General features: G+C 44.7%; 2 protein-coding genes across 2 annotated transcripts in view; both read right to left on the reverse strand.

Moving 5' to 3' along the window:
- The window catches only part of GLB1 (galactosidase beta 1), an 82,295-nt gene extending 64,814 nt beyond the window's left edge, over nucleotides 1–17,481 (reverse strand). The window contains exon 1 of the mRNA XM_030551218.1: nucleotides 17,399–17,481. Within this exon, the coding sequence (XP_030407078.1) occupies nucleotides 17,399–17,464 (66 nt within the window). The 5' untranslated portion in view covers nucleotides 17,465–17,481. The remainder of the gene's footprint in view (nucleotides 1–17,398) is intronic.
- Nucleotides 8,087–17,485, reverse strand: TMPPE (transmembrane protein with metallophosphoesterase domain). Its single transcript, XM_030551219.1, has 2 exons — nucleotides 17,399–17,485; nucleotides 8,087–12,564 (listed from the first exon to the last, which is right to left on the reverse strand). The coding sequence occupies exon 2, from the start codon at nucleotides 12,468–12,470 to the stop codon at nucleotides 11,151–11,153; it is 1,320 nt and encodes a 439-aa protein (XP_030407079.1). The 5' UTR covers nucleotides 12,471–12,564; nucleotides 17,399–17,485; the 3' UTR covers nucleotides 8,087–11,150.
- Nucleotides 17,486–18,436: the final 951 nt, after the last annotated feature.

The raw sequence follows: 18,436 nt of genomic DNA on the forward strand, positions 1-18,436 counted from the left end.
GGGAGGCCTTGAAAGAGTCCTTTACCAGTCAGCCACAGTAGTCTTCTGTGACGTAGTGTTCTCCGGGCCTGGAACTTCAGGTGCTGCTCAGAACTGTGTAGTGCTTGCTATATATTCATAAATATGACTGGGTGTTTTCCTGAAACTATGAATACTATGGAGCTTGCTGTACATTTACAAGGACTGTTTGCTTTGAATACCGCTATGCATTCTACAGTATTTGTTGTGAACTAATGAAGATCATTTGATTCTCCAAAAACATTAAGTGGGAAAAAACAGTATAAAAAAGTAATGTACAAAACCCGCCACAAGCAATACTAATGTGTAACATAACGAGGTGAAAACAAATGTTTACTTCCTTTCTAATTTTATGTCCATTTGAATGCACAAATGTAGTCCATTGTGGAAACACATATACCAGTTGCGGTCCTCATAGGTCAGTGTATGCAATGCTATGATTTCTTTGCTGCCCCACCTTCCTCCTTCCCTGTGTGGAATGATAGAGGCAACGATCTGCTCCGTGATGCCACGTAGTATGTTGTGGGGTGTAGGAACAGTGACCATAAAGTTCTCCAAATAGTGCAAAGAGTGGAGAATCCAAGATTTTGGGACCTGTAGGACAACCAGCAGCATTTGAATCTGCTGCCTGAGAAGACCCATTATGTCCTAGCACATTTCCCACTTATTCTGCTTGGACTCCTGGGCCTTTTCCTTGTCCTCTCTGTCTTTCTCCATGTTGTTGGTCATATGGGCTCTCTGAGCCCTTTGTTCGTGGTCCGATGCAGCACTGGCTGGCAGGATCTTGTAGAATACGTCTTTCTCAGTCCTCTTCTTTCTCCTCCTCATCAGGATCAGGTGTTCTGCAGGTATAGAGGGGCAACTCTTCAAGGCGGCCACCCTCGAAGGTGCTGATAAAAAACAGACAGATGTACCATTGGATTTACAGACACAAGGGAAAGGGAAAGATAAGTTTCAAAACTCTCTTCCTTTACTCCCATAAACATTTTTAAAAGACATGCTTATTGGTCCTTCTGCTTTGGAGCAACTCTGCAATCCCAGCCATGGTGAGTATGGCATGCCAGGGCAGGGAAGGTTCTGTTGTATGAAGCTATATAATTTTGGTCCCTATTCTGTAAGTAGTAAAGGGCACTGAGCACTGGCACTATTTTCCACAGGCAGTGGTGCTTTAAGCTGATGTCTCAATCTGGAAGGTATCAAAGGCACAGAGAGCACAGCTACTACGGGCTTCCTGAAGCAACCCAGACCCATATGTTGCTATCCTGTTTACTGCAATGGTGCCAGCCAAAGGCATCACGGAATGGCACGGGGAAATGTCCTACCGTCGAGGAAGACATAAGGCTGCCATCCCTAGCAATCACTGGGAAAGGACTGCAGAGTACCTCCATGAAAGTTTCATCAAACTTCTCTCAGGAGGATAAAAGGGACATCCCTATGCACAAAACCAAGATGCTGCACATGTCATTACCCAGCAGGGTTAGGTTGGGTACACGTAGATAACTCTACCTATGTTTTTTGTACCGCTACTTCCTCTTGTATGAGCAAATGAAAAGTCGATACCCATCTCCTGTTAACTTGGGGTTGGGCCAGGTTCCATCTTTAAATTTAAAGAACCTACAGAAAAATGCATGTACACACTTAACCAAGTTCCCTTCCCCTTCATCAGGCTCATCAACACTCACCTGGTGCCACTGGCTATACTGTGTCTGAATCTCACATAGGTCCCGGCTTGCTGCATGGCTGGAATCCCCTGCTGTGTCTCCCCCACACTCTTTCCTCCTTGCTGTACACACCAGATCTGTCTGTCTTGGGCTCCGCGGAGGTATCCACAGTGGACTGTGGGATGCTGGTGGGGTCTCCGCCAAGTATGCCATGCAGTAACTTGTAGAAGCAGCAGGCCTGAGATGCAGCACCAGATCTATTGTGGCACTCCCTGACCTTGTGGTATCCCGTGAAGTTCCTTTGCTTTCATGCGGCACAACCTCTTCTCCCCACAGGCCCAGGAGATTCAAAGCACCTGTCTACTCCAGCCTGGAGCACATCTAATACCTCTCTGTCTGTGTGGGGCCAGCACAGTTGGCTGGGCAGTTGCACACAAGAAGGGAGAGCTGTTAGGTGCGTTTACCAACATCTGCACTCAGGAAAAGGCATCTCAACGACATGTGAAGGGGAGGAAGGATTTTGAAAGGTGGGGGTGGCTTCTGGTCTCTGTGACCCCTAGGCAGTGGAGTTTAAAATTGTAACCAGAGTGGTCACTGTTGCAGAGAATGTGGCATTGTGGGACAGATTCTGACTGTTAGGGTTGACACAGGCCATGCAGTGTGTACACTCACACTGCACTGACCTCAGTAGGACAACCATGGTTCCACGTGGTTTGGGGAGATGGTTTTGACTGTGTTGATATAACAGGGCACTTACATCATAAGAACGGCCCCACTGGGTCAGACCAAAGGTCCATCTAATCCAGTATCCTGTCTTCTGACAGTGGCCAATGCCAGGTGCCCCAGAGGGAATGAACAGAACAGGTAATCATCAAGTGATCCATCCTCTGCTGCTCATTCCCAGCTTCTAGCAAACAGAGGCTAGGGATACCATTCCTGCCTGCTCATCCTGGCTAACAGCCATTGATGGACTTATCCTCCATGAATTTATCTGGTTTGTTTTTTAACCCAGTTATGGTCTTGGCCTTCATAACATCCTCTGGCAAGGAGTTCCACAGGTCGACTGTGCATTGTGTGAAGAAATACTTCCTTTTGTGTGTTTGCTGCCTATTAATTTCATTTGGTGACCCCTAGTTCTTGTGTCTACACTCCGATTTGTCTCCAGCCAATGTAACACATGCCCAAATAACGTGGCACAAGATAACTTATGTCAACCTAACTTTGCAGTGTAGACCAGGCTTTAGAACAGCCTCCCAAGGGAAGTAGCTGAAGCCCCATCACTTGTGGGAGATTTAAAACTAGACAGGCTAAAGTGATCTTGTATTGACCGAGAACTGGAATGGATGATCAAATAGGTCTTTTTTCCCCATCTAACTTCTATAAATCAAAAACCCATCCATAGGATGTGAACATAATCTGGTCCAATAAGAGATATTACCTCACCCACCTCATCTCCCTCTAAAGCAAGACTATAGACAAGGAGGCAATGAACAGCTGGATAATGGAAGCTATTTAGGCCCAGATCCTGTAAATATTTAAGCACATGCTTAACCTCATGCACGTGAGCTGTTCCATAAAAGTCAAAGGAGCTACTTGCATGAGTTAACACACATACTAAAGTGTTTTCAGGATCAGGGCCTTAGACAGCTGAAGGGTAAAGCAGATGATTACCAAGTATTTTAGAACAAAAATAACTCTGAAGTCTGGAGTCTTATCCTAGGAGTTACTTTTCTATAAGCACTCCCCCTCCTAGCTGCACTACCTCCCGACTACTGAATCTCAAGCCATCAGAGAATGCCCAAGTAAGTGCCAGCTTGATGATTTTTATTTTAAATCCGAGTGGAATGATGCAACTATTCCTTTGCAATCTGCACCTCAATTCACAGAGATCCTGCCACTGTACATGAATGGAAACACAGCGTATGTTCCATGGGGAAAACATTCATAAGCACCACCACCAGTAAACAGAAGGTGTTACACATTCTGGACGTGCCTCAAATGCAAGTGGCAACAGTGCCACTGTTGGAGCAACAGTTTCAGAATTACCATCATCATTAAACTAGGGCTTAGAACCTGGGCACAGTAACAGTGTTACACTATCCCGTTAATAAAATTACAAACAACAGCAAACAACTATGTTAAAAGAACATTAAGGTTCTAAAGTCAATCACAAAAAAGCTAGAAGATGCCACAACTAAGGTTGCTCCTTATCTATGCAACCTTAATTCGACCCTTGTGCATATACATTATGATATAGTCTTCAATTACAGGATCACAGAGTGGATAAAAATCAATTATTTAAAAAAAAATAAAAATAAAAATCATTTTTAAAATCGGATTTTTGATAAAACGCTTTAAGAAAAAACCTCTCTCAAGATAGTTTTAATTAAGATATATTATAGCTCAAAGATATCTCATCATGGAATAGGGATTATAAATTCTAATTCTATAGTATGAGATGATATATTTATGTAATGTTTAAGTTTTGTAAATGAGTTCTAATAGTTTATGGATTAGGGACCCAATCATATGGGATTGCACAGGCTTCGTACAGATTATTTAGGTTAATCTTTCTATCCACCCAATGGGACTCTGTGCTTGGTCTAGAAGATACTATCAGAGATGCTGAATTTTGCAGTTCTCAAACTGTGGATTTCTGTCTCCAGAGGTAACATGCTTGTTAACAGCAAAAATGGTTTTAAATAAATAGATAAATATATAGAGAGAGGTAAGAAACAACAGACCTCAACTCTGTTGTCTCTCTGCAAATTTCTGTACACAAAGTCAATCCCTTACCTCTCTAAAAAAGTGTAAAAGTTTCAAAAAGTTCAATAAATAGAAGATTGTTGGGGGCGGAGCAGATCTGGACAAGGAGAAGAAGTCTGGAGATAAATGTGAGAAGTGAGGGACATATGCTTGTTTTGTTAAAATATTATGTTTGCTGCTGAAGAAAAAATCCAAAATATTTAACTAAAACAACAAAGTTAAGTAAAACAATTTAAATGTGTGTCTAGTGATGTTCTCCTAATACAGCATGGCAAGAAAGATCCTCCAAATATTAATGATTAACTTGTTGAACTGGAGATATTGAGAGGTGAACTGACTTCATAAGTATCTGCTTCAGTTACCTTTGGTAAATGAAATAACCAAACAATTAATTTTCTGATATAGCTGTAAAACTACATCTGAAAAGTTTCCAAAATAAGTCACTGTTTAAAAACGTATAGTGTGTACCTTCTAAAAATGAAACCTACATCTATTTCTGAGTTGTGAAGAATATATTAAGATTATAACAACCAACAAGAATGCACTTTTATTTAGAAACCATGATTAAATCAAGTCTTCCTGACTGATTATTTAAATCAAATCCACCCTGCAGGATCATATACTTTGTCCTCCAGAGGACTTCTGCCTCATTTAATAGTTTTTGTTCGTACTTTTCTAAGTTAAAAAAAAATGAAAAAAACAAACACTACAAAAATTTGATCGTACAGAACCCTACTGACCACTGTGATGGGTTGGATCACAGAACCCCCTTGGGAGCTGCCAACCAATTGTGCCCAGACTACTTCTACCACTGCCTTCCCTGCCAGCTCAGAACCCCAGCACCCTGTCTTGCTGAGTCAGACACACCTGTCTGCTTCAACACAGACCCAGGGTCTGAATTACTTGCCCCAAAGCTGCAGGTTTACCTGAAAGCACCTAACAGAAGTGTTCTTGTCTTTAACACCCAGATGCCCAACTCCCAATGGAGTCTAAACCCAAATAAACCCATTTTACCCTGTATAAAACTTATGCAGGGTAAACTCAAATTGTTGGCCCTCTATAACACTGATAGAGAGATATGCACAGTTGTTTGCTCCCACAGGTATTAATATATACTTGGAATTTATAAGTAGAAAGTGATTTTATTAAACACAGAAAGTAGGATTTAAGTGGTTCCAAGTAGTAACAGACAGAACAAAGTAAGTTACCAAGCAAAATAAAATAAAATGCGCAAACCTATGTCTAATCAAACTGAATACAGATAATCTCACCATCAGAAATGCTTCAGTAATTTTTTTCCTCAGACTGGACAACTTCCAGGCCTGGGCACAATTCTTTCCCCTGGTACATAAAAGGGGCACTGGGGTCTGGGGCAGGGACACGGGGCCAGTAGCCAAAAGGCGAATCACTGGCCTGCAGAGGGCACCTCCTACTGGTTGCTTTGAGAATTAGCTCAAATTCCAGCTCGGAGCACCCTCTGCAGGCCGGTGATCAGCCTTTCGGCTACTGGCCCCATGTCCGACCCCGGTGCCCCTTTTATGTGGGGTTCTGCCCCCTGGCGGTAAACCCTTCCTTAGGGGTTTCCCCTCCCTGCGAACCCCCCACCCTCTATCCTCACTTTGCCTCAGGGTCTTGGCAACTGCCCAGTCATTAGCTAGCCCCACACCCTGGGGCAAACTGCAGTATTAGCGTCTCATCATCGGCAAAGGGGGTTGGACCTGCTGCCTTGGCCTACCCCTGGGTTGCACCCTACAACCCCAGTACCTCCTGGCCCTATTCTAGGCCGCAGCCTGGGGCTTTCCAGGCAGGAGCTCCACTATCTTTCCCCAGCCCTGCTTTACCCTAGGTACCTTATTTGGTTCCCTGCAGCCAGGCCCTTCTCCCTCTACAGGCAGAGGGAGACTGTCTGCCCTTGGCTTCCCTGGCCTTCTTATTAGGCCCTGTCACTCAGTTTGGGGTGTGGCCCCCAGCTGCAGCCACTTCCCCAATCAGCCCAGCCTAAAAGGGCTGCTTTCTCCAGCCCCAGCCCCTTTCCCGGGACTGTTTTTAACCCCTTCACGGCAGGAACAGAGATCCACTCTGCTACACTGGTTATAATTGTTTGGTTTGTTTGCAACAGATCACCTGTGCCCTACCATGACAACAACTATTGTAAAGATCATAGAGCAAGGGGCAGAGTGTTAGTGGCCCCCAAGTAGATGAATGTAAATGCAATGTCAGTACTGTTTTTACTAAAAATCACACTTACTATTTACCACGGCCAGAAAGTCCCAGCTAACACTAATAGCTGAGCTGGCCGACTTCTCGTTGACCTTGGAATTAGATGGCAAGACCTTACTGATGGCCTAATTAAAAGCAAAGAAGTGAACAAATTTTTAGAACAGATGACCAAGTAGGAAATTGGACTATTCATATTATACATGCCAATGGGGACATGTTACGAATTACCACCGCAGAGAAACAAACTACAACCTACCACTGGCTTGATATATTCTCTGGATGGTCCCCGACTACCACTGGCATCCTATCAGTAATGCTACGCCCCTTGATAGTAGTCTTAATATTAAATTGTATTTGTATAATTGGTATGTGTTTTCAGATAAAAAGAATGTATGCTAAATTGGAATCACAAACGCATGTTGCCTCACAGTACCTTCTCTTAAAACAGGTTAAAAAGAAAGTGACACTAATGATTATATACATATCGTAGTGTCAAAAGGGGGATTATGTAGGGATATTAAAGAAGGTACTAACAGTGATTCCCCCAAGTGACAGTGACCCCCCAGTTTCACCGAGTACAAAAATCTTTTAATTCTTACATTAAAACGTGTAAGTTCCTGTCTGCAGAAAACACTGATTGTATCTGTCCTGTGACAAGTTAATTGGACTTTGTTCTTCATGTAAACACTATGCTAGTCTTAAGCTGTAATTGATACAATGTAAACAAACAGACCCCCACCCTCTGTGATTACAGGGCCGGGAATCTCATAGGAATTAACACACATCCCAAAAGTGGTGGAGACAGTACAATTAAAATATGGTTAAGACATGGAATGTATGTTGATGAATGCTTGATGTGAATGAATGGTTAGGGAGGTGCCAGCCTAGAAAGGGAGTATCCATTGGCAGAAGAATGTGTCAAGTGGACCACCAGACAACCCCAGGAGGGTAAATTGAGATCCACCCCATCACATGAAAGGATGAAAAACACAAACTTTGAACAGTGTAAAGCCACCAAGAATGTGCCACTTTAGACAATGTGAAGCCACCAGGAATGTGCCATCTGCTGATTGAGTCAGCAACAGCAGGATGAAACAGCTCCCATAGAGTAACATGGGAATTAATTCCTATAAGAATGAGCTCTAAAGACTGAGGACTTTGAGTCTCTGGTTCTGCTACCAGCCTCCAGGAGCATCAGGTGCATCTGACACAGACTCGGCTCCATCCTCATGACCAAGATACCTGGCCAGTAACTTGGCATGAGCAACTTCTAGGCTGGTAACTATAACACCTATACAGAACTTGAATGAATGATTGTGTGTGTGTGTGTGTAAGGAATAAGTAGTAATAGGAATTAGTCAAACAACGTTGTTTACTTTTGTCTTTTGCTTTATTATTATATTTGCAATAAATGTGGCATCTTTGCCTCATCCCTCTTAATAAGATCCTGTTGTTTTTTATTATATTGGTATAACAATAGCAACAATCCTCATAAATAATTTAATGATTAGAAAAAACGCGGCCAAGAGAGAATGCTTTGCACTACCGAGTGGGAGACATGGATTTTAACTCAGGGCTTTCACTGACCCATCACTGGGGGCTATCTACACAATTCATGCTGGTCAGGTACCAGCTACACTAAGTCAGCCAGGGAAAGAGCAGTCAGAGAAACATAAGGCATACACACAAAAATTGAATGATATCTATAGGGGTCAAGTTACGTTTTGGGATCCTCAGATGACAGCTACTCCATAAATACAAAGCATTTTGTGAAGGTGCAGTGTATTATCACTGTTTTAGACACTGGGAAACTGGGGAGAAGTGGTTCAGTGGTTAGGGGGTTAGCTCGGGACTTGGATTCAATTCCCCATCTCTGCCACAAGTTTCCTCTGTCTCTGTTCCTCATCTGCTAGAACTTCTCTACTCTCACAGGGTTGATGTGAGGAAGATTGTGAGGTGTTTCAGATACTCCAATAACGGAGGCCATCTGAGTTAGACAGAGGCACAGGAAGATTTAATAAAGATGTTGATCTGCCCAGAGCCAACTGTCAAGAACGAGAGGGTGCACAGTTTTGGTGGGTGGGAACAGAGTAGAGAAACATCTAGACAGTGCTTATATGAGGAGAGAGAATCCTGTATGCGGTTAGAGAGTTAAAGGGACACCGTCAGATTAAGCCATTAAAAATCCCTTGGCTATAATTACTAATAGCATCTCAGATTAGTACACCTAGGGAAAGAGTGAAAAAAAGTCTTATTTTTGCACTTCAGTCAGCTTGGACAGTAAGTACAAATTAATTCCACTTCAATTTTTGATTCTTATGTCCTAGAACAATGTGGGAGAACCAAAAAAACCTGGTTTTATTTATATTAAAAACCAAACAATTATTAATTTAGCTATATTAAATTGCACTAAGAAACACACCAGACTGAAGCACGGATTCGAACGCTAGACAGTGCTCTTTAAAGAGATGCACAAAAAGGCAGCCATCTTTTTTCAAAGCAGAACAATTAGAGGTCAGGGCACTAGGAATTCTATACACAAACAGAAGTTACAGTAGAACCTCAGAGTTATAAACACCAAAGTTATGAACTGGCCAGTCAATCACACACCTCATTTTGGAACCGGAAGTACACAAGCAGGCAGCAGCAGAGACCAGACATAAAAAGCAAATACCATACGTACTGTGTTAAATGTAAACTACTAAAAAAAATAAATAAAAGGAAAGTTTAAAAAAAGATTTGACTAGGTAAGGAAACGGTTTCTGTGCTTGTTTCATATAAAACATGTTAAAAGTAGCATTCTTCTTCTGCATAGTATTAAAAGTTGTTTTAAGTTAATGTTCAGCTGTAAAATTTTGAAAGAACCACCATAATGTTTTGTTCACAGTTAAGAACATTTCAGAGTTTGAACAACTCCTGAGGTTTTCATAACTCGGAGGTTCTGCTGTACTTGCTATCTAATCTAGTTCTGGTCATGGGCAAATATTGATTTACAATCTAAATACCTTTCCTTTGAGTCACAGCTGCTTTGTTTTTAAAATTCTCTCTCTTCCCAGTTGCTGGGTTAAAAAAAAACAACAAAAACCTACACAAAACAGAAAGGAGGAAAGCAACCAACTAACCTGACCCAAATAATACAACTGGGAAAAAAAGTTTTTGCACTCCAATTTTTTCAAGTGTAGATTTTAAGGCTATATCTACACTAGAGACCTTACAGCGCACAGCTGTACTGCTGCAGCTGTGCCACTGTAAGGTCTCTTGTGTAGCCGCTCTGTGCCGACGGGAGAGAGCTCTCCCATCAGCTTAATTAAACCACCCCTAACAAGCAGTGCTAGCTACGTCTGCAGGAGAGCACCTACCGCCACCATAGCGCTGTCCACACCAGCGCTTGTCAATGAAACTTATGTTCGTTGGGGGTATTTTTTTCTACACCCCCGGACAACAAAAGTTTTACCAACAAAAGGGCTAGCGTAGACATAGCGTAAGTGTTGCTCATACCAACAGTAAAGTGCTGAATGCTCACACTGAAGTGGGAGTTTTAAGTTAACAGTGGTCCTTTTATAATATCGTTATTAGATACTCACTGGATGACTGGTTACATTTAGGCAAAACAAAGAAGCTATTTCCACCCTTCCCCACTATAAAAGTCTCTCCAATTCTTATGATTTTGATTTTTATGTAGATTTTAAACAAACAGATGCATAGGGCTGCACGTTGCCAACCCTCCAGGATTGTCCTGGAGTCTCCAGAAATTAAAAACTAATCTTTAATTAAAGTTTATGTCATGTGAGAAAACCTCCAAGAATATGTCCAACCATAATTGGCAACCCCAGCACGGGCATCTTACTTTACTGGTCATTCTGCAGAAGCACCCACAGTACCCAACTGAGATAAAGGCCCCCCTATAAAAAAATTAAACAGAATTCCTGCTATCACATGCAAATACCCCATTCACTTCCCATAGTAGGATGACTCGATAGACCTCAAAGAAGACTTTGTAGAGTACTTTGCAAAATTTGCATCCATAGTTTCACCACGCTTCTCAGTGAGTGAACTGCACATCCTCATGAGTTAGGCGGCACTCCATCAGATGCCAACAAACAAGTGAAAAATGGAATATGAATTAATGACAGATTACAGATATTAAATATACACAGTAAGCACACTTGAAACCAAACACTGATCTCACGGTGATATCGTTAAAATGCAACATATCAATAGCACAAATAATAAATCAATCAGATGAGTTCATCATTTCCACTTATCTGCAATGGGTGTTTGATAAGCTTACCTATGTGGCAGAAGAAATAGTGCTTTCTGAACAAAAAGCAGCAGCAGACTTACAGAACCAAGTCCATCACTGTTCTAACTTCACTGACTTCCCCAGAGTTATATCAGGGATGGACTTGGCTTGGGGGCTTGTGAGTCAAACCATCACTTCTACTGGCTGATAGAAGACACAGAATTTGTAAGTTGGCAGACCATTCAGGGAGAGCGCAGGATGATCTCTGTTATTTCAGCTCTGCTGCCCAGCCTCATTGGAATTCCATAATACATAGTCCCTGGGCTGACATATACAAAAGTGCTCTGCCCAACTTTATACAAGCCAACAAAGAAGGGATTCAGCAAATAGGCACCAGCATTCAGAGGGAATATTTGCCCACCATGAGTGTGGCCAGAAAGGATCAAATTTATGTCTGGCCGATCTTGGAGAGCCCATTTTGCAGCCAGTGGCTGATGAGCCAGAAGTACTATGGCATGATCAGCACTGCAGTCGACTAGGGCTTTTTTTAAATCCATGCCATGCCCAGAATAGCGCAACACCTGAGCCTCAATATCATCAACCCCAGCCAGACAGAACCAATCATTGTTGCTCCTTGGAGAAGAGATCTTCACATTCTCATTGTGGAGTGGATGAATGTTAAAGGACTTCAGTAATTCAAACCAGTTGTTGACATCAGAAGTATAATATTCATGGTTTCCAGTGACAAAATAATTTCCCAATGGGGAATTAAGCTCACTAAGAGGTTCGACAGCAGGTCGGATGGCCATCACTTCAGAATCTGACAGATCACCTACAATCACAGTGATATCTGGTTTTAAAGCTCTGACCATCTGCACAACCATTGCAAGTTTAGTCTTCCCTACAGTGGGTCCCAGATGAATATCTGATAGCAACACCACCTTCAGGCCGTCCATGGATAAAGGCAGTTTGTGAACAGGAATCACCACTGAGGTCACTGCAGGAGGCTGGGAGGCATTCAACAACCCAAGGGCAGTCAGTGCAACTGTCACCATAACAACCAAAACAGGTTTCATGACAGTTTTACTACTCTTATTGATACCACTTGTCTTAGCATCTCTGCTGACTAAGAGTTTATAAACTTGCTCTACAGAGCCCAGAGTGAAGAGAAAGAAAATAAGGATTATATAGGCTCCTAGACATGTGTAAGAAGCTAAGGAAAAGAAATAGGGCTCTTCTGCAACAAGAAACAGCAATGTAAAAAAGCTAGAGTGTGCCAAACCTAGAAATATTAACACAGCTATTTTCCATGGCATGAAACAATAGGAGTTAGCAGCTGAAAGCCTGTAGAATGTGGTCACTATACATCTCCAGATGTAAAGAGAACCTATGAGCATCAGCACATTAACAAACAGTGCCATCTGTAATCTCCGCAGCCACCTCTGTGTACCAAATGCAAGTTGCTCTGCCAGTAAGGTCCGGGATATCATCATGGAGAAGAAGACAACTCCAGCAGCCACTGCAGCCTTTGCTTCAAGCGGCAGTTGCTTGAAGGAGATCATCTTTACCGACTGACAGTCCCTGCACCTTCCTGTCCTATATGAGTTTCCAGTAGGTTAGAATGTGGTTGTGAAGGGACTTCTTGGTCAGCTTGGCCTGCAACCAGGAACCAGCATCAGCTTTTTTATATTAAGACATACAATCCCCCCTGCCCAGTCTAGAAATCAGAGAGAGGTATTTTTTGGCACCCACCTCCCAGGACACCAGGGTCGGTGAAGAGACTACTATCACTAGCACGGATAGCTATAAAAGGTTTATTAACTTAGAATAAAAATGATTTAGAACTCGGACAACCCAGTCCTGATCTTTATAATCTCCCATCCTCAAGGTTCCCATTGATAAGTTATCACAAAAACCTGTGAATGCTAAACCAGTAATAAGAATTCTCCTCACAATTTTGGGATATTATCTCACAAATCATATAGTGATGATTGCTTTCCAATAACTAATAAAATATTACCAGCCCCTGCTTACATCGAAGAAACACAGCTGTAGTTAACACTTTGCACTCACTACCTAATCTGCTTCCCTGACACAACAACATCTCCATTCCAACACCACACCATTACATGATAGCAAGTGTCAGTGGTACATAATGTTGCCGTCTCAAGAACTCAACAAAAAAAATCATTGACCCATGATGGTGACTATATTCACCCCAGAATAATGACATAGCCATCAATCATTCATTTCCAGTCTTCATCCATTCAGGATCACTGGAGCACAAACACAAAGCATGGAAACCACTTCCCACATCTCACCCCTGACTTCTGCTCTTTAGAAGAACCATAGGGGGAAAAATAAGACATGCATATGCACAAAACTCCCTTTAAGGCAGCACGGTAAAGTTATGATGAATATTTGCCAGCCCAGGCTGAAAAAAATACAGGCCTGCACTTCTCAAGATGATAGTTTACTCATTTTGCTGAGCGGAATTCTGAAAGCTAGTTTAAAGGAACATTATATATTTAGTGTATATACATTCAGTCCCTTCCACACCTGCACATTCTAGGCCAGGATTTATGGAGACTCTGTATCAATCGGAGTTTTGGCCTGGGAGCTAAAGAGCCATTGAGACCTAGACCAGTGGTTCTCAAACTTTTGTACTGGTGACCCCTTTCTGAATTATAAATGCTGGAGGCAAAGTGGGGTTTGGGGTGGAGGCTGATAGCTCATGACCTCTCATGTAATAACCTCACGATCCCCTGAGGGGTCCCAACCCCCAGTTTGAGAACCCCTGACTTTAGACCAACCTTGTCTATACCCTGCCTCAATAAACCCCTTTTATATGCATCCTGACAACATTCTGTCTCTCCCCTCGCCTTTTATTTTTAAGCCGAGAGGCCACGATACTGATTATTTAAAGTTTAAAACTGTGTTTGCTTTTCAAGATAATTAAAAAGACCAGGTACTGTGTTATGAGCTGCTTTCAGTTTAAACCAAAACTCCTCATGGAGTTATTCTGCTTTTTAATATGTGTTAACATTCTTTAGAATATGTATACAACATTAAAACAGATGACTATTAAAATAATGCTAAGGGTTTACTTCAAACACAAAAACTCAGAGGAAATGCTGCATTGGAACTCCAACTGTACTCTTCATTCAGACCTTAAGCCTAAGTATTGCAACTCATATAGGCCTTTAGCAAGACTGTGGGCTTGTCTACATCAGAAAGTTGCAGCGCTGGTGAGGGAGTTACAGCGCTGCAACTTAGGAGGTGTACACATCTGCAGGGCACCACCAGCGCTGCAACTCCCTGTTTGCAGTGCTGGCCGTACTCCCGTTTTGTCTCGGGTGTAGAGGATCCAGCGCTGGTGATCCAGCGCTGGTAATCAAGTATAGACACTTACCAGCGCTTTTCTTGACCTCCGTGGAATAAGCAGGTATCCCAGCATACCTGAGGAAGCCTCTGGTAATCAAGCTGGTCTCCTTCCCCGGCTTGCTCTCGCGTTCCCCGAACCCCGAGCAAGCAGGCCTCCTTCCCAGAGGTTTGCTGGGTGGTTCCGGGAACGCGAGAGCAAACCGCGGCGAAGCTGGTCTCCTTCCCCGGTTTGCTATCGCGTTCCCCGAACAAGCAGGTCTCCTTCCCTACGGTTTGCAGGGTGGTTCCGGGAACGCGAGAGCAAACCGTGGCGAAGCTGGTCTCCTTCCCCGGTTTGCTATCGCGTTCCCTGAACAAGCAGGTCTCCTTCCCTACGGTTTGCAGGGTGGTTCGGGGAACGCGAGAGCAAACCGCGGCGAAGCTGGTCTCCTTTCCCGGTTTGCTCTCTCGTTCCCCGAACCCCCGAGCAAGCAGGTCTCCTTCCCTGCGGTTTGCAGGGTGGTTCGGGGAACGCGAGAGCAAACCGGGAAAGGAGACCAGCTTCGCCGCGGTTTGCTATCGCGTTCCCCGAACAAGCAGGTCTCCTTCCCTACGGTTTGCAGGGTGGTTCGGGGAACGCGAGAGCAAACCGCGGCGAAGCTGGTCTCCTTTCCCGGTTTGCTCTCTCGTTCCCCGAACCCCCGAGCAAGCAGGTCTCCTTCCCTGCGGTTTGCAGGGGGGTTCGGGGAACGCGAGAGCAAACCGCGGCAAAGCTGGTCTCCTTTCCCGGTTTGCTCTCGCGTTCCCCGAACCCCCCTTGAAGCCACCCAACAGCGCTGCATTGTGTCCACATCTAACACCACTTGCAGCGCTGGTTGCTGTAAGTGTGGCCACTCTGCAGCGCTGCCCCTATACAGCTGTACTAATACAGCTGTAACAACCAGCGCTGCAAAATTTTAGATGTAGACATGACCTGTGTAACACTGGATGCAATCTGATGCAAATCTATATAGAAAGAGCAAGTTGCATGATAAAGCACATTAAAAATGGCAGAGAAAAGACAGATACACTTCCCCGTTCTCAACCCACACTAGTAAACTAATGTGTTCTACGTGGTACGTTGTCTGATGGTGCCAGAGCCCTGACAACTGCAGAACAGCACAAAAACAAATTAAACCATGACAATTTAAGATCTAGAGTTATCTAATGTATAACTTGTCAAGACAGATTCTGAATAATAAAGGCTAAAATAGGCCAAGAGGTGGGGGGCATTTTTTAAATGAAAATTCATGTCTTTCAGGATATCCTGGATTTTCTCTCTATTGTGGATGAGAGTTCAGAAAGCAATGAGCAAAACTAAGGCCTTGTCTACACTGGCAAGTTACTGCGCAGCAAAGCAGCTTTCTGCGGAGTAACTCTCAAGGTGTACACACTGCCAAACCACTTTATACACAAAAAGTCCTCAGTTGCAGTGCTGCACAAAAAAAAAACCCCACCTTGACAAAAATTGTAAGCCTTAAAGCACAGAGGCTCCAGCAGTGTAAACACACGATTGCTTTGTGTGCTGTAAATTGGCCTCCGGAAGAGTTGTGGCTGCTCTGTTCACTGTTTTGAACTCTGTCGGAGACCTGCGCCCCTCCCGACCTGGGGAGGGAGGCGGGAGCTGTTATTAGGGTTTCTCCCTGCCTTGAGACTGGTTGCTTCCTGCTGCTGTCTGCTGACACCTCTCCCCCCACCTCTGTGTACACGTACACGTACACGTACACACACACACACACACCCACACACACACACACCCTTCAGTTGAAAAGCAACTGGCAATGCAGTAGGATGTCCATGGAACAACGGGATCTGGAAACCTGCATCATATGACACTGTGCCCCATGAGGCATTGCAAACCCTTCCCAAAGCACCCTATGGGCCAGCTGCACAGTGGAATAGCTACCACAATGCACTGCTCTCTTTGCAGTTGCAAGAGCTGCTAATGTGCATGCATTCCACCATCACAAGGAGCACAGGGTGGGCATGCAACAGCAGTTTAATTCCAGCCCATTAATAAAAATGGTATGACTTGTTGCGCAGAAACTTGCCGTCTAGACATACCCTAAGTGTCTCACTAAGCCAGACAGCACAAAATCTGTTTGCTTTAAGAAAAATTGTAAACATGGTCTCAAAAAAGGTCAGAATCAAAGCTCCATAACCAAGTGAGGAGGAAAGTGAGCAAGATTCTACTAAAAAAGGTAACCATATTTAAGGATGTCTTCACTAGCAATGTTAAAGCGTTGCCGTGGCTGCTGTGTAATCACAGCACCCCATGCTGTTAAAAAAGGCCACCTCCATGAGGGGAATAGCTCCCAGCACTGGTGCACTGTCTACACTGCCACTTTACAGCACTGAAACTTGCAGTGTTCAGCAGGGGTTTTTTTCACACTCCTGAATGAGAAAGCTGCAAGCGCTGTAAAGTGGCAGCGTAGACAAGGCCTAAATAACCTGCATCTATCCCATCCACCAAACAAGCTGAATAAAGGAGCACTAGGCTCCTGCAATCTCCTCAGGCATCAGGCCCTTATTGGGCTTGAGTGGAGTTAGAGAGCCCCTTTCCACATCAGCACAGCTTGAGGAGTGGCAAGAGGCAGACACACCTGTCCTCAGAAACTACAGCTGAAAACACAGTCATAGCTGCCCCTAGACTACCCTGTTCCACATGCTTTGCACCCTGTACGCAGCCCACCCGATACAAAATTGAATCTGTGCTCAGAGGACAGTGCAGACAGCATGAGTACTTGCCATGCATCCAACTCATGCACCCCCACCTCCTGGCAGTCAGCCCTGAGCAGGGGGTGGGAGGAAACAACTGTACCGAAGCCCCAGCTCACCCGCCCTCCCCGCCTCAATGTTTGCAATGTGTAAATAAAATGAAATGGGATGGGGCCCCAAAATTCCTCTCCAGTGGGTGCTTTCCGCCCCCCCCCCCCCCGATCCCTGCACAGTCATTGACGCCCTTAGGGGAGCTCAGGGCCCGCAGGGCGCCCTCCACCGGCCCCAGCGCAAGAGAACGCTGCGGGCCATTCCCCATTTCCACAGGAGCCCCGAGCAGAGCAGAGCGACTCCCCGGGGACATACTTACAGCTGCGCCAAGCCCCACGGGAAGCAGCGCTACCAGCCCGGCCGCTCGGAGCAGAAAGCGAAGCATGGCCGGCAGGGGCTGCAAAACACGCGGCCGCTGGAACCCAGCCCGAGCCGAGTCTCCTGACTCTACGGAGTCAGCTGATGGCCTTGCAGCGTCCCCGCCCAGCTCCCCGCCGGGTACGCATTGCAGGAGTGCAACATCCCAGCTCGTACGCACAGCTCGGGCCAGGCCCAGCCACACCGCCCAGGTTTTCCACTAGGACCGCCCTAGCACACGGCCCAGTGGGAACTGCTGCTACCTATCGCAGGGAGGAGAGTGAACGCGCGAGCAGCCCACAGAACCACATTTCAAACAAAGGCCTCGCTTCCTTCCCGTCCCATGACAGGTATTGCTAAAGCCCTCCTCTTACAGACAAGAAAGGAAGCAAAAGTAAACGGAAAAAGAAAAGACGAACTGATTTTAAAAACTGACAGCAAATGGTACAACAGCCGGTAAGCCCAGACCGTTTCCAGCCTAGGTATAAAACAGAGAAACTAGGCAACAATTCCAAACTCTGGAATTTTCCTAGCCAGGCTCCCATCCAAGTATTAACCAGGCCTGATACTGCTTTGCATCTGAGCACCAAATGGACCACAGCTCACTTAAGCCTCCTCCCTACTCCCCACACAATATACCACTGCCCCTGCTCCACAACCCACACACTCTCTACTGAGGGTACGTCTACACTACAGGATAAAATCGATTTAACATAAAACGGTTTTATAAAACAGATAGTATAAAGTCGATTGCGCGCGGCCACACTAGGTACATTAATTCGGCGTTGTGCGTCCATGGTCTGAGGCTAGTATCGATTTCTGGAGCGTTGCACTGTGGGTAGCTATCCCGCAGCTATCCCATAGTTCCCGCAGTCTTCCCCGCCCCTTGGAATTCTGGTTAGAGAGCCCAGTGCCTGATGGGCAAAAATCATTGTCACGGGTGGTTCTGGATACAGCCTAACCCCTCCCTAAGTGAAAGCAGCAGACAACCGTTTTGCGC

This window comes from Gopherus evgoodei, chromosome 2 (assembly GCF_007399415.2).
Source record: "Gopherus evgoodei ecotype Sinaloan lineage chromosome 2, rGopEvg1_v1.p, whole genome shotgun sequence".
Classification (NCBI taxonomy): Eukaryota; Metazoa; Chordata; order Testudines; family Testudinidae; genus Gopherus; species Gopherus evgoodei.